Source organism: Boeremia exigua (assembly GCF_020726555.1).
Source record: "Boeremia exigua strain MPI-SDFR-AT-0100 chromosome Unknown C7974scaffold_15, whole genome shotgun sequence".
NCBI classification, from domain to species: Eukaryota; Fungi; Ascomycota; class Dothideomycetes; order Pleosporales; family Didymellaceae; genus Boeremia; species Boeremia exigua.
The window spans coordinates 118,121-139,714 of record NW_025763532.1 but is presented as its reverse complement, the minus strand read 5'-3'; the positions used below and the strand labels follow the sequence as shown (position 1 = coordinate 139,714).

Sequence of the window (21,594 nt, the reverse complement as noted above, 5' to 3'; positions counted from 1 at the left end):
TAGAGGACTAGCCTGCCAAGGCTTTTTTCCAGTATTTACTCAAAGTTTTATTCGCCAGAAGACATATCCCTGTTGGAGGAAACTTTGATAGAGCAATCGCACTACAGCCTCTTGGAACCTACTCCGTTTCGAAACGCTAGAACTGAGACACAACCTAGGTACCCGGTAAAGCATGGACAGTGCATACGATGCCCGTATTACATAATCGTATGATAAGGCAGAGGCGACTTCGTTACTTTCTCCCGTCTCAAAGATCCGATGTTGGCATCGCAAGCACTTCTTCTTTTCCTCCTCCGCCTTTCCACGTCGTCCATGGCTTCCAGTCGAGTCGAAGAGATCTTGTTCCAGCAGTATGAAGACACCGATGCACCTCCTCCATACAGGGCGACTGTGTCTACCAAGACATTGTCGGACTGGACCACGACAAAAGGTACTAAGCCTTGGAATTATGAGGCTCTATCAGACAATTTTAGTGACCCGCACACACAGATGATGGTCGGGTCGATTTGAATGTTGACTCCAGCCTCTACAAGACGCTGGCAAGATGCGTCCCTGCCGTAGCGTCCGTTACCCACGAACCAGATCCCAACTCAACTACCTCGTCAGAATCACCTCGTAACCGTCGGAACTCTACCTCCAAGATCCAGAGTCTGAGCTCATCGCAATCGGCTGTTCCCACCTTGAACATCGTAATACAAGTTGTCGGTAGCCGAGGCGATGTACAACCTTTTATTGCACTTGGGACAGAATTGAAGAAACACGGGCATCGAGTCCGCCTAGCCACGCATGACACATTTTCCGCATTTGTTCGTGCGTCTGCACTGGAATTCTTTCCCATTGGGGGTGATCCAGCTGAGCTAATGGCGTATATGGTGAAGAACCCAGGGCTTATACCAAGCCTCAAATCGCTCAAGTCTGGCGATATTCAAAAGAAGCAAAAGATGGTGGCAGAAATCCTAAAAGGATGCTGGCAATCATGTGTCCAAGCAGACCCTATAACAGGGACCCCTTTTGTGGCCAACGCCATCATAGCTAATCCGCCCAGCTTTGCACATGTTCACTGCGCTCAAGCGTTGAGCATTCCGGTCCATCTGATGTTTACCATGCCATGGAGTAACACTAGAGCGTTTCCTCACCCACTGGCGAACGTTATCACGAAGAACACTTCGATTGATCCCGAAGTTGCAAACTACATATCCTACAGTGTGGTCGAGTGGATGACTTGGCAAGGGTCAGTATTTGTATTGATCTTATATACGCGTTTAGTAACCAATCACCCTGAAGACTTGGAAATGTTATTAATGAGTGGCGTGGTACAATCGACCTAGAGCCCATTACAGGTTCGGAAGGACCGAATCTGCCAAATACCCCCGGGATTCCATTCACCTACTGTTGGTCCCCAGCACTGGTACCCAAGCCTTCAGACTGGGGGTCCCATATTGGTATGATTAGTTTTTCCTCTTTGGTTTGCAGGAAGGCCGGACTAATCTGCGCAGATGTCTGCGGATTCTTCTTCCGTGACCCACCTCTTTATACTCCAGACTCCGAGCTACAGAAGTTCTTGGACAACGGCTCCGCTCCTATATACATTGGATTCGGTAGCATAGTGCTTGAAAATCCTGATGAGCTTACCCGTATGCTATTGGACGCGGTGAAAGCGACCGGAGTTCGAGCCATCATCTCTAAAGGCTGGGGCGGTTTGGGTGGAAATGGAGACCCACAGTACCAAGATGACGACATTCTATATCTTGGAGATTGCCCGCATGAATGGCTATTTCAGCATGTGGCGGCAGTGGTCCATCACGGTGGCGCAGGAACCACAGCCTGTGGACTACTTCACGGGCGGCCAACCTTCATCATACCTTTCTTCGGAGAGTAAGTAATGCAACTGAACTATTCTCTCGCATGTGTATAAGTCGACACTGACGTATCGTCATAGCCAACCTTTCTGGGGTACCATGGTCGGAGCCGCCGGCGCAGGCCCAATGCCCGTCTCCCACCAATCGCTGACTCGCGAATGTCTCATCGAAGCATTGGAATTTTGCCTTACACCAGGTGCTTTGAGTGCGGCACAAGGTCTAGCAGCACAAATGAGAGCCGAAGCCGGAGTTGCGGCCGCGGTACAGTCTTTCTACGATAACCTACCTGTGAAAAATCTTCATTGCGACATCCTTCCCAAGGAGCCAGCGGTATGGCAATACAAAAGCTCGAAGGGTGTTCTGAGACTATCGAACTTGGCGGTTAGGACACTGGTCGTCAGCGCAAAAATATCGCCCGGAAAGCTAGAGCTGTGAGTTAACCAAGAGCATTGTATGGTATCTTAGAGCAAAGAAAGCAAGGCTGACACCAATTCTCTGCTCTGAAAGGCTAGAAGTAAAACCGATAAGGATAGAAGCTTCACGATACGATCCTTTAAGTGCAGCGATATCTGCAGCCGTCACTATGTCAAAAGTACTCCTGTATGACACCATGGACATAGTCAGGAAACCGGTGCAAGCATATCAACAGTCCCGCTCTGGAGACGACGCAGTGGTCTCTGCCAGGAGCCATAATGTTGACCCAAGTAGTGCTCAACAGTGGTCAGCACACGATTCAACTGGGTCCAGTGAACCAAGCGCGACGGAGAAGCGAGAGCAAAGAAGCTGCATAGGCCCAGTAGCGTACAAGTCAGTCTCTTCTGTAGGAAGGCTAGCTGGACATGTCACGCGAGCAACATATGTGGACATGCCATTGGCAATTACTGAAGGTTTGCGATCCGTTCCATTGCTGTATGGAGGCCATGTCCGCGACTATGGCTATGTGACAGACTGGAAATCAGGTTTTGCCAAGGCTGGCAAGCACCTGGCGTTCGGAATTGCGGACGGTCTGTCTGATCTTTGCATGGAGCCAGTCCGGGGGGGCAGGAAAGAGGGCACCCTAGGCGTAATCAAAGGCGTGGGCAAAGGCTTGCTTAGTGTTACCACAAAAGCGTCGTCAGGTTAGTACTTCTTCTACGTTTCTTTTTCAACAATCTATGCCCACCAAAACATCGACCTATGACTGACTCAACATTGATATAGCGGCCCTGGGTATAGTCGCCTATCCGGGACAAGGCATATACAGAAGCGTAAGGAAGGCGAATCACTCGGCGACAGGTGATTCCGTTGCACAGGCACGTCATCGACAGAGTGAACACCAGTTTGAGGTTTTGAGAGATCCTGATGTTACAATAGCGGATGCTGTGGCTGCCTTTGAATCATTTCGACAATGAACAGTCATGGCTTGCTAGGCCAATCTACTTCCTCCACACCAAAGCTGGTCATTGTCAGGTTCATAGCTTCTTGGATAAGAGTGGCCTTCTTTCCGGTTTGCAAATACAATAGAGAAGAAGTTGTTTGAAGCCTGCATCTATGGGGCCCGGATTCGGGATGTTTCTAATAGAAGCAAGGGTACCAAGAACTGCGAACTAAATTTCATTTCCCACTTTATCCAAAACTACGCATGCAGAACAAGAATGAACTTCAACTAACAAAAGGTATTGCAAACTGTCTCATGCAATGTTCGTTAGTGAGTCGCGACTTACCTATAACAGTGGGTACCCGATATGGTCGAATAAAAGAAGTCGGAGCAGTAGTTGTACTAGGGGCGAATGATAACATCTTGAACTGACAGCTCTTGACTAATATACGGTATTAACTAACCCCAAATTTAGATTCCAAAGTTAACGCCTATTCACATACCATGTTTTCATTCCTAGGCAATTGGTTAGACACGGTTGATACGTATCAGACCCCTTGATTCAGACTCTAGAAAACCTACAATTGGTGACTACAAAATATAAGTCTCTTCTGTCTGCTACTCATTTTCTCTTAAATAAATCTTTATAAACATTGTTAGCTTCCTCCTAGTCTGAAGCTTAAATAACGTTGTCGTGTCGGTCGAAAATGTTGTCACAAGTCACATAACCAATAAGAGCTTGAATGTCCAAGGGTATGGCCGTCCTGGACGAGCGTATCACGAATGTGTACAATAAGCTTCGCGTTCGACCCAAGACAGTTACCCTCACGCGCGACCATCTACGCCTCAAAGTCGCTGGTTTCAAATTGCTGCGAGCTCTCTAACTATATGGAGAAACAAATGCCCCCTGCCGCTGTGGCCTAGCCGAAAATCCCAGGTCCTTGTTAGTTGAGCACTCTCTGAGTGGCTTGGAGAGACCTAGATTCACATGACAACAAGGAGTTCGCCTGCTTTGAGCAAGCAGGAGAGCACTAGCATTCGACACAAGCTAGTAAGGCATCGTCGCTCCCCGATCTTGGTCCGTATTTCAAGGCCTTCTTTACGAGCCAGCGCAACTTCAAGGATACAGTAAGGATACAGGAACATTCAAAGCTTTCGTCAACGTACATCATAGCTGAGTTACAGGTAGGATCAACCTCCTATGCGCTCTTCTGCATTGTGTCATGACAGCTGGAATGTGTCTCTGTTAATTTAAGACCGTTTCCCAATGTAGCGTGTTGATGGTCACATCCGAATTAATGTGAGGCTCATGCTTTGCAGTACCTCCTTCTCCCGCTGAACGGATCGAATATACACTTTTGAATCCGCTCAACGTCATCCTGATCGTTTCTATGATGGTATCCTTCCACCGGCTCTGGGAGCTTGAGCGAGTGCATCACTGGTCTTCCTTCAATTGAGATAATGACATCAACAGCCGCTGCTGCGCCTCCTGTAACGGCCTTTGGAAGCGAATTGCCACATCCGCTGGTCCTGTCGACTCGGGCTGCTGCAGGAATATCGCCTTTAGCCCCTCATATCCCTTCCGAATGAAATTGAGTTTTGCAGACTCTAAAAATAGTGACTAGCGTTTGTCAATAAGGAGGCAATTACCTGCATCACCCCAAAGAACAAGTACTTCCACGCTGTCCTGGAAATTGTTTGCAATGTGACTGACAATGAGTTCATTTTCAAGACAGAAGTTTGCGTTTTGCGCCCTATAAGATCTCGTATCGATCCGACATACGGCATACTCCACGCTTAATGCAAGATCGTTGATACTGAGCGAGACTTGCTTGAGACCAAGGAATCCAGCGAGCTGGCTAGCATGACAAGTAGTGCATTCGCATCCATTAGCCGTTCGGTCGTTGTATCCGAACCAAATCATGCTCTCAAGAGGAACCTTGATGTTTAATCAGCTCAGCTACGATGCGACCCGGGCTTGAGAGACACTGGGCGAGACTTTGAAACCGGCATCATGTTCATCGCCTTCTTGTCCAATGCAGCGCGGGCCGTTGAAGTAGATTGACTCTAAGCTCGGTAGATGTAGTAGACATAAAAATAGCATAATCGAATCCTCGAGTTGTGTGGCCTGAAGTTCTGAACCTGATCCAGGCCAAAGGCAACGCGTCGTAAGCCGACGAACCCGACTGGCCATACGTAGGTTTCGATGGAGGGTGTTGCGTTTGGATCAGGAAGCACTTTTCGTTCAGTCTTGCTATTAACGTACTCAGCACATGCTTTGGCAGGTGGAAAGCCCCCTTTGTCGTCCTCGTCGTGATAATAGCTTTGGAGCCAAACGGGTGCTTGCTATCTGTGTTCGTCAACACGCTTTTGCAAATAGTCTTGTGTGTAAGCGCAAACATAGATGAGTCGTTCAAACCAGTAGAGACATGATTTGACTGTATCTGCAGTGCGCGTTTACACCGTTAAAGCCTAAATACGAGAAGAGGGTCCGATTTCGGCCCAATGTGTGCGTAGTGCCTACTTACCCCGCGCGTGCTGTTCACTAGGTAGCGTTAATACACAGGACACGGCATTGGTAGGGCACCGCAACTGAAGTAACTTTGCATGAAAGATACGAGCACATGGTTAGGATCTTACTGAATACAAGTGCTCATTCACTATAGACGTGCTCATGTGTTAAGATGGAGAGAACTCTGTTTACTAAAGCTAGAGTAAAACGGCCTTTTTGATCGCACGTCAAACAGAACATGCACAAACTCCTCAATTGTATGCGAGTTCGAAGATAAGAAGTAGTCTACTGTAGCTTCTTGTAATCTGCAGACTAGCGGGTTGGCTGTACGAGCTATAATGAAGTCATAAATCATGTAGTTTTATCGGGCTATTTCGTGGTGAGATTTTCTGTAGTACATACATACTCGGGATGAGCACAAGCCTCGAGACGCGTAACATTGGCTGCCTAGGTGCTGCACAGCATGCTCAACACTACCAGGCTTAAATTTGTTACATGTATGTGATTACTTACAAAACCCGTTAGACCAGTATATCTCACGGCTTTCCTGTCTTCAGAAAGCCAGCCTCTAACCCAATCTATTCAAGTAAACCGAGGAAATCCGCATTGAAATGCACAGGAAATCGACACCTTCCCCTCGCAGCATCGCTCACAAAGCACGCAATGCTATTTTTCTGGCATGGAAACGTCCCTCTACCATCGCCATCAATAACGACCGTGCATGACTCAAATCCTAGGACATCGGTCCATGACTCACCGGCATTTTCGCTGCCGACATCCATAGTCAGAGCAGACGTACAGTCTCCAACATTCGAACCTTGCGTCCATGACATAATGATTGCGCAGCCGTTCGGGTTCACCGAATCACCGCGACGAGTCCATCCGATACAGTCACTGCGCTCGAAATAGTCGCTTTGTTGTCCGTAAGCATACAGCTTCCTGGCAAGAATCAAGTCTGGAAGCTTGCCCCAGCATGCCGGCGGCTCTGGATACGGACCTTGTATCCCGTACAGATCGCCGAAGAAGACACACGGATGGCCAGCTTGACGAAGTAGAAGGAGTGCGTATGCATGCGGTGTGAAGGAGTAGTGGATAGGGGTATCCATGTCTTGGCCCCTCTGGGTGTCGTGAATTTGGACGAAAGTCTGCGAGATATAAGCGAAAGCCGACGGATAAAGCCAACGAATCAGACTCACGACTGCATTGTTGGGCCGCCTCTCCACCAGAGTGTCTCGGAAGACCTCTCGCAGATCTGTGTCCTCGCCTTGGCTCAGACGAGCTATGCGATACATGAGTGGCACATCATAAAGTCTGAAATCGGTCGACATGTTGTCCATCCACTCAAGAAGTACGTTGACATCGCCGTGCCAGAACTCGCCAACACACAACAGACCGCCATTAGTACGCTTCTTCAGGTATTGGCTCCAGTTGTTAGAAAAGTTCCAGGAGTAATGCTGAACCGCGTCGAGCCTGAAACCTTTTAGTCCAAGCTCCTGCACAATCCACTCCCCCCACTTCTCTGTCTCTCTGATCACCTCTGAATTAGTGTAGTCAATATTCTCCAGCATGAGATAATCAGCATTGCCTTGCAATTTCCCTACATCTTGTGCCCAATTTTTGCCGCCCTCTACAAAACGGTAGATGGCACGTTTCTCCGTCCGTTGGTCCCAGTCTGTGCCATTGAAGTGGGTTTTGTTGTACGTGAAAGGACTGTACTTCCCGCCCCGCGCGGCAAAGTCGAACTTTGTCCACGCTGTGATATCAAAAGGCTCCGTAAGGTCTTCTGTCCGATCTAATTGAGATTAACAGGGGAAAACAGCATGGAGCGAGCCTCACTTGCCTCGTGGATTTACTTCAACTACCGAGACCGTCTCAGTAGAATCTGCAAACGCCCGATGGTTGAGTATGGCATCCCATACCAGGCCAATACCATGAACCTTGCATTCTACAGCTAAATCAACGAGATCTTGCTTAGTACCCCATTTGGTAGGCACGGTGCCTTTCTGATCGAACTCTCCCAAATCATACGCATCGTAAATATCATAACCATTGCTTTCGGCATCCTTGGCCTTGGATCCCGGAGGTAGCCACAGTTCAGTTATTCCGATCGAAGCAAGATCGGGTAGTGCTTTCTGCAGTCGCTGCCAATGTTTGTGATCCGCAGGTGAATGCCACTCAAAGGCTTCGAAAAGAACCGGGTTCTTAGATGTCGGTTGTTTATGGGTATCTTCGTGATCAGGGCGTTTTGATAAGAGTTGTGCAACCATCTTGAAGGCTGGTTTGAGCTGCAGTCGCGGCGATACAGGAGACAATATATATTCTGAGAAGATGCCACTGCTCAAAAGAGCTCCCACCATCTAATCTGACTTGCAACCGCAACGGCCTTGGTATTGTGTCCATTTTCTCCTTCTCCTTTTTCAATATCATATTGTTAGACTCTATGCGAAAGATCGCATTCGCACTCGAACTCACAAAACCACCGAAATGTGTGCACTGTTGTAAACCACCGTACTCACCGTACCAGCTTTGGTCGCCCATCTATTCGATGCTAGTCTTGCTTTACAAAGACTAGTGTGTTTCAGTATAGACGCGGGTAGAACCGGGTCGTACTCAGCGTATTTCTTCGTTTCGGATCTGACGCGGTGCCGCGCACGGTCTAGAAATGGGTATCTGCTACAAAGCATCCGGACTCCGGAGTACACGTGCCTGGTACTAGTTAACCCTATTGTTGTCTTCAATCCCTTCTTCCTCTTCGCTCATTCCTTTTGTCCGCAATCCCTTGGTTTCTCGTCCTCGTCCTCATTCTCATCATCGTCCGGTTCAACACATGCCACGAGCCACCACGTGAAGGGATTCGCTTGCCCAGGTGTTGTATGTTCGAGGTTCGCAGAATGTTTAGAGAAAGCTTCCTTGTCGGTCTTTTGATCTTGAGCAAGATCGATGTATACGGATGCCACCTTTTGTGCACTTTCAATCAACAGCGCATTCAACTCTTGTGACAAGGGTGCCTGGGCTTTCATCTTCAAACATACGTCTTCCCACTCCTGTATAGAATCTCTTGATCCTCCTTGATAAAAGAGAGCAATACCATAAATACCCTTCTTTCTTCGTTACCGCAATTTTCAGTCTAGCCTCATCAATTGTTTTGGAACAATGACCTTGTTAAAGATGCTTGTCAAAAGTCTCGTTTTCCTCAAGGTCTGCTGCACGTCCTCAGAGTTCATATGTGCCTCGCTCACTTGCATCAAATGGGATTGATTTCTTCTATGAGATCGGCGAGGATGCGTCAGGTGATTTCATCCTGAGATTTATCCCAAAACGTGCAGACCACTTTCTTCTTCAGACTATACAGTATCTCGATCGGTCTGTGAACTTCAAATCTGGTCCCAAGGGGTCCCGCAATTGATGATCAGCGAATGTTACAAGCGTTGATATCGCGATTGTCTAGGGGTGACTGGAATTTGGAGCAACATTCGAAATTGTCATCGGAGGTGTTCTGAAAGATGCTCTTTTGCATCGAGATCAACATGCTGGCTTGACATTATCTTAGACTTCGCTGAATCTTTCTTATATCCTTCTGCATCTTGCATAGAAGGGACTTGGTCCATTCGTCCGCACGTGTACTGTTGCCATCGGTGTCAAGGAAGTATAGTTTACGCCGATGCGAATCGTCGTTTGCACTGAAGCAAAACTTCACAATGAATTCGTTTCACAACTTTGACGAACTCGGTAAAGTTCGACACATTTGGAAATCGTTTGGCAACAGAGTTCTGACAACTCATGTCGTTTTCCGCTAATTGCCAGACCAAAGCCAACAGTATAGCGTAGACTGCTGTATCCTCTCGCTTGACCTTTTTTTGTCATCCGTTGGCTCTGTCCCCTAGTTCTCCTTTCCTTCCATGTTCTTCTCGGGTTCCTTGTCATTTCTTGATTTGTTTTCCTACTTTGCAGATGCAAACATATTTTGTCTTGCGAAGGTCGACCAAGCTACCGAGAGCTGACCAAATTTGATGTTGTTGTTGAGATACTGTCTTGCGTGTGAGCAGATATGGGTTTTTCCGTGACCGCTAGCGTCTTTCAGAAAGAGCACTGCATTTTTGGCACGTGTTTGGGTGTTGGCCCACACCGTGAATTTGCTTGAGCCATCGGTAAGCCAGTCTCCAATACCTACCAGGTACGTTATGTCGTTTTAGCCGGCTTTATGTCTTGAGCCAACGATCGCCGGTCTCATCACTATGAGCGCATATCGTAGCGTCCTGCTATCCTCCAATTGAAGCCTTTTTTCGTTGTCCGCATTGCCAGACCTTCGTAGGGCCGAAACACTCATGTTAAGCTCCTGTTCAGTTGATGTCGCGATTGATGCGACCAAGTCTTCGATAGCTCCATTCCACCTGCTCATTGACATGTACATAGCCCCTCACTATTCCAGACGCTGAGTCGAAATCCACTTTAACCTTCTCGTAGATAGTGTAGAGTCGTAGACGTTGTAAAGTCGTAGAAACGCTTCTATGGTCGAGGTTATCACGGCCAAGAATGGTCCATCAAGAATGATGCATTTTCAAAATGAACAGCAATGCATTCCAGGTTCCACGAGACATCAAGAAGTTGGTTTAGGGCTTGATCGTCTGTGTGGTCCTGCTTGTACCATCGCACGGGCCCTGCAAGATAGGTATTTTAACGCATATCTCGGGGCCGCCTAGGCCTGATTGGAATTAACACAAGCTTTAGCGGGAATTGCTTCGGCAGAACTCGGGAACGCCAATTGAGATTCTTCACCACGTGATGTGACGCAATCTCGTACTCTTTCCCCTCAACCTTCGTACGATAGATTCAACCCAAATATCACTCTCAAAGACGCATTCAATGTTTTGATGCTGTCATCCAGTACTATTAATCCTCCATAAATCAGACAGCATTCTTTTGGAGACATGTCCACATGTCGCAACAAGAGAAAGCGTACAGAAGGGTCTTGCCTCCGGTGCTCGCAGAAAAAGCGAAAGGTGGTTCTTGCTTCAAGGCTCTGCCCGACACGAACTGACACCGCCGCCAGTGCGATCATCTTTTGCCAAGATGTTCCCAATGCGTAAAGGACAACAATGTGTGCGAGAAGCGAACCTTTAAGGTCTGGCTGGCTCCAGCAGGAGGAAGTCGACGATCCGTCAGGGTTGAGCCAATCTGTGCGGAAGTTCAGAGGACAGCTCCCGAACAAGAGCTCCAACCTGTGGAAAGACGGGATGCTGCTGCTACATCTGATTTAATCGATTTATCGTTGGGCCAAACCTCGAATTTAGAAAGGCCCTCTCTGCCGTCTCCGACATTCTCCCCTGCCAGCCATGAAATGCAAGATGTCCAAGACAGTGTAATCGGATCGACAGCAGTCACCGAGCAGAGCACCGCTGAGATGACACAATTTCTCGTCCGACACAACTACACAACACCCGAGACGCATCTACCTGTCTGGTCTCGTACAACCGGCGGACCAATCTCGCAGCGCTTTCTTTGGCACTTCTTTGTTGTCGGCTTCCTGAAGAAATTTCTCTGCTTCGAACCCCAAGAAGTCGGACACCAATCATCATTTGAGGATCCCTTTTTAGTCTTGTTTCCGCAACTGGCACTGACAAGTCCGTGTCTCCTCGCAGCCGTGCTTTCTTTCTCCTTGCAGCAATACGCTGCATACAGAGGGACACAAACCATATCTATCTCTCCAGACTACTACAGCTCTCAAGCGATACAGGCTTTGACCAAGCGCGAGCTGGGTTCTATGCAGCCAAAGATGTTGCTATCCATTATCGCAACGGGCGTGTTTCTCCATCTAGGTGAACAAGACCGGAAACAGAACTGCCTCGAGCTTGCCAGAAGCGCAGCAGCCTACCTCGCGGACATCGCATCAAGTACACCTCTTGCATCGAGCCAAGAGTACCAGCTCATCATGGCGCTGCTTCGCTGGGCAGATATCTCAACTTTATGTTCATTACAGGTGCGAACTACTCCAGTCACGAAGGGAATACACAGAAGCATACAGCTCCGTCAGCACGAGGTACATGAGAACTTCTCTCGCGTCTTCAGCCACTGGGTCACGCATCCTATCTTTGGCTTCTCGGCGCATCTCGTCAATCCGCTACTCGAGCTCGGTCGGTTACTTCAGCTGCAGCTTCGGTGCTTTTCCTCGATCGGTAACGACGGCGGCTCCTTCGACGTCGACGAAGCAGCCCAGGCCACGGCGCTTGAGGATGATATCCTCACCGCCTCGGGAAATTTCCACACATGGTGTCAGTCTAAGGACTTGAACGATTTACAACCGCTTGTGCATCTCAATGCCGCTATGCATGCGTCCACAGAACTCCTGTTCTACTCGCGATTGAGAGGTTTTCCGTTCACTGCGCCCCTCATCCGGTCCTACGTGCGACAAATTTTAGATCATGTGTTGCAAGTCCCACAAAACTCGCCAGCCTTTGGTGCGCTTCTGTTCCCGCTCTGCGTAGCGGGATGCGAAGCAGTCGACGAAGATCTGCGGGCCGTGGTTGTACTAAAGGTGCTGCTGCTGCATCAGGGAACTGAACAGCCGGAAATGCTGGTCAGGATGTTGAAACAGGTATGGCATATCCGGGATCATCAGCCTGGCCTGCTGTGGCCGTGCTGGGTTGCAAAAGGTATGATCTTATTTCCCTTAAGTGACTCGACCATGCGAGGCTACATAAATTGTACAATACATATTGCTTACGCGCATAAAAGTTGACGAAAAATACCGAGCTACTATATGGTTTTGAAGCCGACTCGTAGCTCAAGGAACAGAAACTTCCTTCGATGCTGTCTTACTATCGGTGTGAGACGTCATACAGTTGACTTCATCCGAGTTGTCGAGACCCTGGATAATGCACTCACCGTTCGATGGTGTGACATAGAGATTGTAGTGATCCTTACCGTAGGAAAACCAGCAAAGGACCACGGACAAGAGAACGGTGCCCGTGCAGACACACGCCCAATTCATACTGTCCACCTGCAGAGAGCTCTCGGGCGGCAATGAAAAAGAGATTGCTTGGAAAACGACTATGACGATGTTAAGGGCTGCCAGCAGGACACTGCAAGCCCTCGGCAAGCGGAATACACCCTTGTCACCGAGATTTTGGCCACCCGTCAGGATGTGAGCCATGAACATGGGAGCGTAGCCGACAAAGTACAATGTCATGCAACCTCCAACAAGAGTGTTCAGCACGGCAGAAGTGGCAAAGATGAGCGTACCCAGCAACGTCGTGACCATAAAGGTAACCTTTAGCATATTGGCCGGCTCGTTGCGTTCGATGTCGTATTTAGCTAGATAAGCGGATCCCGGCACTGTGACTCAAGTTAGCACAGAAGTTCACTTGGTTTGACCAATGGTCCTTCAGGTTGAGCTTACTGGCTCCGGTGATAGCAAAACCGTGCATTAGTCTAATGGTCGCGTTGAAATAGGACACAAGGCTAAGCACGTTGAAGGCTAGGATAAGAACCATAATTGTGACTGCGCCCTGCCACGATGGAATCGCATAGTCGAGAATGGCTCCTAAAGGAGTGTAGACTGGAGATTCGAGGATGGCGTTCCAGTCTCCGCCAACGCCATATCCTATGGCAAGGAAGAACAGGAACAGCCTTTCTACCGTCAGCGAATATATCATAATTCATCATTGTCTGGTGTCTTACATGACGATATTACCAATTTGCTGGATCAGAAGCGTAATTGGCAGCGACTTTCTGGGATTTTTGGTTTCATCGGCCATGTTCATCATCCAGTGAGTTGGCCCGAAGCCTGTCAAAGGTAGGCTTGCTCCGACCAGAGCAGCAAGTCCTGTGGGCCAGCCGGTAGTGTTCGCGAAGTCAAACCAAATTGTCCTTGAATATCGTTGTTAGATACGTTATGTTTGGCGAGAGTGCACTGATTTGAAGGGAATGGGCAAGGTGGCATACCGACTGGGCGCAGGCTCTTTTGCACCCGCAATGATGGTACCTAATGAAGCGAAGTAGATAATGAATAAAGATAAGCCTTTGTCAAAATGTCAGCATCATGATGCGTCTTTGCGAACATAACTTGAAGTACCTCCAAAGGTTGCCAGACGATCCAGGGAATTGGAGCTTCGAGCGCTGCCGAAGGTACAAAGCACGTTGGTGGCCTGATAGATGAGAAAAATGTGCCATGTTTTGGGCACATAATCTGGACTGGCCATAGTTCCGATCGCGGCAATCGAGGGCGCATTGGCCGCTAATAACGCAGCAGGAGTGACCAGTCCTGCAACGAAGTGCAAATAGCCCGTAGCGAAACCCTACTCGTCGTTCAATTACTACGTGTCGCAAATGTGTACAACCAAAGAGAGGGAATGAAGAAATAGAAACTTCAACCACGAACAACAGACTTACACAGAAACGTCCATACTTCTCTCCACCCAGCTTCGTAGCTATGAGTGTGCATCCAATGTTCGACGGGTAGGCAGACGAAAATTCGGCAAACGATATGCACTGAAGGCTCATAAGGAAGCCCCAGCCCAAGGTTCCATAGAGTAGAACAGGAACACCACCCGCACCGATCCCGATGACAAGTGCTTGAGCTGCGAACAACCATACACTGACAGTGTTAGCTAAGCGTTTTAATACTGCATGGTCTACTTGACAGTGGAAGGTGGCTTTGCGTACTTGGGCAACACCAAAGAGTACAAGCTCGACTGAGCAGCGTTCATCTTTCGAGCCTCCATAGCTGCAAGTGGGATTAGATAGCCTCTCTGTAACAACAAAGATGAAGTTGTTGGAGAGCAAAGTTTCGAATTCAGGAATAGAGGCGGGCTGCACTATCTATAAGTTCCAGACTTAAGTCGGGTTCATGTGGCTGAGATAATCGGGTAAACAGATATCGAGGTGGTTATCTCAAGAGTGTATCCGTGTCGAGAAGCTATCAGCGTCTACAGGATAGAGAAGATTGCGGTAAGTTCGCCCAAAGCGGTTAGCTCTTTCCTTGTGCATGGCGAAACGCTCATTCAGCTGCGAAGTCGCAACCCATAGCGCCGAGGGAGATCACATCTCGTCACATTTTATCTTTCCTTATCTCAGATGGAGCCTTTTGACCGTTGGAATCATAGGGTCGCCACATCTAAGCGGAACGTTCGCTTCTGTCTGTCACGGCTGGACTTCGGCAACAGATGCTGCGGTACTTTTCCTGCATATGGTTAGCCTGTTCTCTGGTCTGATTACAGTCAATCTTTCGCTTTTGCGAACCACAAAAGACGTCTGCTCTAATCATCCTCAGTTTCGATAAGCCTCCGTGGATTCGGTAAGCTACTGACACATCCGACAGATTATCTCGAGACGCCACCCCCGCTTGCGGTAGATCTGCCTCATTCGCTTCACCACCTCTTTTGGGCCAGGTGGTACTGTAAGTCTAGAATACCGGCCTCGCCTGTGATGGCACCCGTATATATAGTGGACGTCTCTCCATTCCCACCCTCCCTTCTAGCATTTCTTGAAGTCACACTGCACCATTAGTCATGCTCTACGTCCAACTTCTCAATTTCGCCTTGGTTGGTGTACTGGCATGGACTATATTCAAACGCTTGTTGATTAGCCCTATGAGGCGACTTCCAGGTCCGTGGTACCTCAAGCTCTCCGACCTCCCCTTCAAGTACCACGAGTTTTATGGCACCAAGCGGCTTTGGATACATAACCTGCATCTGCGCTACGGGCCTGTAATATGCCTCGGCCCCGCAAATGCACACTTCGCTTCCGCGGCGGCAGCCAAAGCGATCTACAGCACCGGGAGCAAAGACTATGTTAAGACCGAATTCTACGATCTGTTTCGTCAGGAGGGTCATATGTATGGCTTTCAATTCTTTGCCTGGTTACTTCGGATAATGACTGCGTTCAGAAATCTATTCACTGCCATTGACTCCAAGAAGGTTAGATTTGGACGAATCGTGATGTTGCATGAATCTGACGCTTACTATCACGATAGCATAGCGAGATCCGCAAACCACTAGCAGACAGGTATTCTAACACCAATATCTTGGCCTCGAAGGTCCTTGACGCCATAACGGAACGTGCCAATGTTTTCATGCAAGAATGCTTGAAGACGGAGTCAACAGATATCTACGTAAGTAAAGCTGTTGGCTCACCAACTCTCTAGCTTCTCAGCTTCCCAAGAGCCTCCTAACCAACTCTGCTTAGTTTCTCCTTCACGCGTATGCGCTGGATTGTGTGACTTCAATGCTCTTCCACCCCTTTGGGACGCGCTCCCTAGACCAGGAGGACCACAAACGCATTGTCCACTTCCTATCCTACCGCGAGCAGCGTAACGGTAAACAGTGCTACGAACCTTCATCAGTACATCACCATTGACTCAACTCAGAAGAAGTGCTCGCCTACTACACACCTTACCTGCTCCAACTCTGGACATGGCTGCACCCCGAACCCGAACAGAACATCCTTGCCGACAAGCTTATCCGCGAGTACGTGACCTCAACATACGCCCGCGACGATCTCTCGCCTCACACCGTCGCGGCTCGACTAGCCAGCCTGAAGGACTTTGACACTCCGCTGGCCATCTCAGAGTGCCTTGACCACTTGGGCGCTGGGCTGGAAACAACTGGCGACACGCTGTGCTTCCTAATCTGGGAACTCTCACAGCCACGCAACCATGAGCGCATGGACAGACTACACGACGAGCTGAAGGCTGTCCGACCTGGTGATCGGCTAGATCAGCTGCCATATTTGAATCTGATCATGCAAGAGGCGCTGAGGCTGTATGCACCAGGTACGATGTCGCTCCCACGCTACGTGCCCAAGGAGGGGAGGGTGATTGATGGATACTTTGTTCCCGGCAAAACGGTCGTGGCTTGCCAATCACACACACTGCACCGCGACGCGGGCGTATTTCCAGACGGAGACGCTTTTATCCCTGAACGCTGGGCCGACGAATCCAAGAATCTCGAGCGCCAGCGGTTGAACATGTCGTTTGGGTTTGGCGCCCGGACGTGCATTGGGAAACAGTGAGTGTGGACGCTACTCTAAGCGTGTGGTTGTTGCTAATATGTGCTAGTCTTGCCCAGGCCGAGATGCGAGCACTTCTTTGCCGTGTCTACTCGCAGTATCGAACGTACCCGGCGGATGGAATGGACGCTGATCTGATGAAATTTGAGGATACGCCACTAACGTCAGCGCCAAAGGGCAAGCTATGCAGGATTAGGTTTGAGCTATATGAAGACATTATGGCTAAGGAATAAGAGAAGAGTATACTAGGCTAGACCTATAAGTATCTTAGCTACTATAGGTATCTGTCCTCTAAGGATCTGTTTTGTACGAGGATTGAGATAGGGGATGACAGGCAGTCCGGAACGGACCGAGGGGCAGTTTTCACCATATAACTGCTTTTGGCAATCTATCCCAACGAGTTATCGGCCTCCCACCAAAAAGAACGTCACAGCCGCTGCAACATGCAGCATATCAACCCTCGCTCAGACTGTCTCGCTCCAAACCCGTCTGACCAAGATCTCATGGTCCGTACAATTGCCGGTAAGGCTTCTTCGCGCCACCGTGCCTCCAGCTTGATTTCACAGTGTGCTTTGCGTTACGGTTGCCGCCCCGTCCGGCGGGAAACCATCCAATAGCGGCCTCCGAAGATATTACCGCGTGCTCAGTCATGATACATAGGCTCTGTTCACCAAGCTTGCACTGTTCTCATCGGCATGTAAAGAAGGTCGGGCCGTGGTTGGTTGCCTGAAATGTCTACGGCTCGTATGCATTGTCAGGCGCCGGCGCCAGCGAGTTCTTTGGGATCTCTCCCGATGAGTTGACCCCAATGCAGTCTTGTTGAAACTGAAACAGGGTAGTATGAGCATCGATGCAGTAAAGGAATACACCCGCGAAAAAATTCAAACTAGCTCCTCTATTACTTCCTTACTCATCTCACAAACTCCTCTCGCCTACTTTACTCAGATTCCTCGTCTCGAAACCAACTCAAGATGTCTTACATTGGATAAGTCTTCCACAAAACTACGTCTAAGAGCATCGATGTTCTCATCCCCGATAGCGGCAGTAACTTCACGCGGCCTACTGGCGCCATCAGCCAGGATGTCAAGTCTGTGGCTCTCGCCTATGTCAAGGAATGCTTTGAGAAGGATAGCGTCTTCAAGTATGTTTCGAATAGATATATAATAATCTAGCTTAGAACTTTACATAGGTATATGTGTACTTAAACACGCTGATATACATAGTAGTCTAAGCATTGTTAGCGTATTCTATTTAGCATAACTTAGATATGTACTTACAGTGTATTAGTAGGTTTTATGCATTCGGAAGTATTTTCCTCAGCGTTTGTACTGCTAGCAACCTGAACAGGCACTGTCGCAGTCCTCACGCATCCACACTCCGGCTCGTAATGCTTCGATGTCACATATGGGACATCATTGAGTACAGTGTGAATGCTCGCGCTATCGGGTACCGTCATGATTGGTACATGGGTACTCAGAACACAATCGCATGCTTGCTCGTAATAGCTTGCTGTTGTACACGCTACACCACTCACTGTCGTCACGGTCGCGGGCGTGAAGGTCGGACCATGTGAAACCGGACCAGGTGTGTATGCAATTGGCACGATGGTCGTCTGCGTGCAGGCACAGGTCGGTTCGTAATAAGTTATTGTCGTGCAGGGAGTACCATTGATGTGGGTTGTATTGGCAGTTGGATAGATGGCATGAGTTGATGAGCCAGATATGGGTCCAGGACTGGAGCTTGAGGGTGTAGTAGTGTTGTAACCTCTGTTCGATGTGAACACGGGATACGAACTGTTGTCGACAGTTACAGCAGAAGCGGACGAGCTGATTTGCCAGGTTGATTGACGCGTATGACTGGTTTGCGAATGGCGAGTTGAGAATGTCCCGTTGTTCGAAGTCCTGGATGACCTTGTCGTACTGATGATTTTGTACAAGGTGCTCGATATCCTGGACGAATCAACTGATAAAGAACCTGTCTTTAAAAGCCTTGATAACGTTGGGGTTGTTGTTGTGCGTAAGGTAGAGGAGCTGATAGTGGACAGCACTCTAGAAGTCGTAGCCGGAATAATCGGCCTTGACGATTCCTCTGTAAGAGACTCGCTCGAGGAGGTTGTAGTTCTTATGATGATTGGTATACTGGAAGTAATTGAGCTGGTGAGAGTAACTGACGGGGTCGAACCAGTGAGGCTGACTGGAGTTGAGGTCATGGGAATATCAGGCGTGCTTGGCTGCATACGGCTGGGCATGGACTCTGTGGTGACTGTAATACCAGGGTTGCTTGGAGTATCTGGTTGGTTTGGTTGATTTGGCCGGCCTGGTTGATTTGGCTGGTTTGGTTGATCTGGCTGGTTTGGTTGATTTGGCTGGTTTGGTTGATTTGGCTGGTTTGGTTGATCTGGCTGGTTTGGTTGATTTGGCTGATTTGGTTGATCTGGCTGGTTTGGTTGGTTTGGCTGGTTTGGTTGATTTGGCTGGTCTGGTTGATTTGGCTGGTCTGGTTGGCCGGGTTGGTCTGTTGTTGCTGTTGCAGTGATTGTTGGTGGGAACAATGTGACTGTTGCTGAAGACACAGGCGGAGTTGTCATATCCGATTGCTGTGTCGACGTACTTCCTGGAATAGGTGTCTCACTAGCGCTCGAAACCTCCGTCGGAGATTGGGAAATTGCAGTAGACGGATTTCCAGGCACAACACTCGATGTAGGTGTGACCGCAATGCACTCTTGTTGAGACACGATTCGATCGTTGATCAGTGTGACTGCACCATTGAGTGCGAATAGTCCACCGTTGACTCTAACGTTGTCGAGGAGAGAAATCGATGTGAGAGCGAGGATGTTGCCGTTGAATCTGGTCGAGCTACCCAGAGTAGCTGACGATCCGACCTGGAAGTACACATTACAAGCTCGGGCACCATTGATGAGAACAACAGATGCTGATGAAGCTGTTCTAAGGGTGGAACCGATTTGAAAGACAAATAGCGAGTTTGGATCGTTTTGACCGTCTAATGTGAGCGTCCCTGTGAGGCCGACTGCTGAAGGAGAGGTGTAAATTCCAGCCACCAAAGTCTGACCACCAAGGTCTGCCGCAGCTATCTGAGACGTCGGTGCCAGTGAGCCTGCGCTGCTGTATGCTGTGCGAGCGTCCCGGCGTGCTTGATCGGCAACTTCATCTCCAGCGTAAACAACACCTGACAGACCCGGTGGAAAGCCGGTTATGGAGTCCTTTGTATTTGGAGACAGACCAAGACTGCCTGTGATGACGGTATTTCCTGTGTTTGTAATCGCGGAGCTGGCGACGATACCGAAACGAGCAGCGGTTCCTAAGTCGATCTGGGCAAATGCCTGTCCAGTAAATTGTTCAAGCACGACGAGGAGCAATATGTGTAGCAGATTCATCATTAATAGATTGTTGAGTATGAGCTTGTGAGCCCTAGATGCCCGGCAGCGCGCTTCTTTTATGTCCCATCACATAACACCAGTACGTCAGACCAGCACTCTAGTGTATATTCTCATCTTGCTTGATGGAAGTATTGAGCCCAGTCTTCTTCCAAGCGGAAGAAATGCCGATTAGGATACTGTGAGTTTGGGAAAGAATTTTGACAAGTTCTCAGCCTAGTGTTGTAGGACGCCGGGCTGTATGCAGTTCTGTGGACGCCAAGCTCGTTGTACTTGTCTCTTTCGAGCCACTTGTACTATCGCAATGTTGGTTCATCTGGGGCCTGGAAGTGGTTTCTGTCTCCATTAGACATCGAGGGAGACTAGGGTTCAATCACACACATCCCGATGACGCGGGGAGAGTATGCCCACTCGTCATGGAACTCGACGTGGGTTCTAGTATCGGATTTCTCGTCATCGCAAAAGTCGAATCGCACTTGCGATGACAAGAGCGGCGGCGGTAGATGTATGTATATTCACAGGGCGGAAGGTCACTGTTCCGGAGACTAGTGAGTGAGACAAAGAATGTTACCAACACTACCCATACATCACAACCTAATACGGCCTAGCGACCTATAAGAGGCGCCCAGACCCCGAAAAATCACTTTCAGAGACCCCGAAGGCGTCATAGAAGCTCTGGAACGTGTGCGCCCAAGCAGTGCATCGTCACCACCGAACGCCGCTTTTCCACGCAATGCTCGGATAAATTGTCCGATGCTGCACGAATATATGGACACATTCAAAGTGCGGTTGTTCTCATATTATGAAAAAAGACAACTGCAGTCTCTGATTCAGAGCCATTGGGGCTTGATCATCCGCCCTACAAGACACTGAGTGCTTTGATGTGGACTCTAGAGTTCAGCTTTGGCGTTGCAAGGAGTTCTTGTGCGTGCCAAGGTCCCATGGTCTTGGACGAGAGCGCCGGAGGTGCCATTGTGCATACCAGCTAAGAATTTTCTCTAGCAATCTCCTATGGTGGCTCAAAGCTCAGTTCAGCCAAGTTTTCCCGGGGCATATTCACTAACGAGCGTACCTTCGGAGGCACGCGCTCAATGTCTGTTCCCGATGAGTCTCCCATGCTACCCGTTATTTTCTCGCACTGCGCGATTGGACCGTACTCGACCAAGCTGCTCGCCGTATCGTTGGGCGTACCTGCAGCAGAGCTGTCAGAGACAAAGCGACTTCGAACGCCGGGCGTGCTCATCGGCGAATTTGTTGTCCTGGGCGAGGTTGTTGTCGTGACCATGGGCGTGTTTGTTGTTGTGTGGTAGCTCTGGACCGAAGTCTCGTGTGACAGGCTTGACGCGCCGCTTATCATGGTCCCAACTGCGTTGCCTGTTGCATGTACACCTAAGCTGGCCGCCGCATCCATGTATGTGACCCCAGTTCCGTACATACACATGTTGTTTCCGTACATGTATGGATATGG

General features: G+C 49.1%; 6 protein-coding genes across 6 annotated transcripts; 3 read left to right on the top strand and 3 right to left on the bottom strand.

Moving 5' to 3' along the window:
- Positions 1-312: 312 nt before the first annotated feature.
- Positions 313-3,250, top strand: C7974DRAFT_380964 (UDP-glucose,sterol transferase; the record flags this gene model as incomplete). Its single annotated transcript, XM_046140564.1, has 6 exons — positions 313-430; positions 490-1,231; positions 1,285-1,875; positions 1,940-2,290; positions 2,325-2,977; positions 3,060-3,250. 6 exons carry the CDS (start codon positions 313-315, stop codon positions 3,248-3,250), a joined length of 2,646 nt encoding a protein of 881 aa, XP_045991262.1.
- A 3,056-nt stretch (positions 3,251-6,306) lies between these two features.
- On the bottom strand, positions 6,307-7,995 carry C7974DRAFT_437730 (alpha amylase; the record flags this gene model as incomplete). The annotated part of the gene is made up of 3 exons (XM_046145212.1): positions 6,307-6,873; positions 6,925-7,520; positions 7,569-7,995. 3 exons carry the CDS (start codon positions 7,993-7,995, stop codon positions 6,307-6,309), a joined length of 1,590 nt encoding a protein of 529 aa, XP_045991261.1.
- Positions 7,996-10,927: 2,932 nt separating this feature from the next.
- On the top strand, positions 10,928-12,772 carry C7974DRAFT_77463 (fungal-specific transcription factor domain-containing protein). The gene is made up of 2 exons (XM_046147252.1): positions 10,928-12,320; positions 12,461-12,772. The coding sequence occupies exons 1-2, from the start codon at positions 11,067-11,069 to the stop codon at positions 12,506-12,508; spliced, it is 1,302 nt and encodes a 433-aa protein (XP_045991260.1). The 5' UTR covers positions 10,928-11,066; the 3' UTR covers positions 12,509-12,772.
- Positions 12,510-14,448, bottom strand: C7974DRAFT_418344 (amino acid/polyamine transporter I; the record flags this gene model as incomplete). The annotated part of the gene is made up of 7 exons (XM_046144151.1): positions 12,510-13,060; positions 13,125-13,354; positions 13,406-13,594; positions 13,670-13,745; positions 13,800-14,022; positions 14,117-14,321; positions 14,363-14,448. The coding sequence occupies 7 exons, from the start codon at positions 14,446-14,448 to the stop codon at positions 12,510-12,512; spliced, it is 1,560 nt and encodes a 519-aa protein (XP_045991259.1).
- Positions 14,449-14,980: 532 nt separating this feature from the next.
- C7974DRAFT_369072 (cytochrome P450) lies at positions 14,981-16,965 on the top strand (the record flags this gene model as incomplete). Its single annotated transcript, XM_046139929.1, has 6 exons — positions 14,981-15,560; positions 15,612-15,642; positions 15,699-15,836; positions 15,911-16,040; positions 16,092-16,731; positions 16,782-16,965. Exons 1-6 carry the CDS (start codon positions 15,235-15,237, stop codon positions 16,963-16,965), a joined length of 1,449 nt encoding a protein of 482 aa, XP_045991258.1. The 5' UTR covers positions 14,981-15,234.
- A 2,489-nt stretch (positions 16,966-19,454) lies between these two features.
- Positions 19,455-20,126, bottom strand: C7974DRAFT_323209 (uncharacterized protein; the record flags this gene model as incomplete). The annotated part of the gene is made up of 1 exon (XM_046138885.1): positions 19,455-20,126. A coding segment is annotated over one exon (672 nt), but the record flags the coding sequence as incomplete, so codon positions are not given.
- Positions 20,127-21,594: the final 1,468 nt, after the last annotated feature.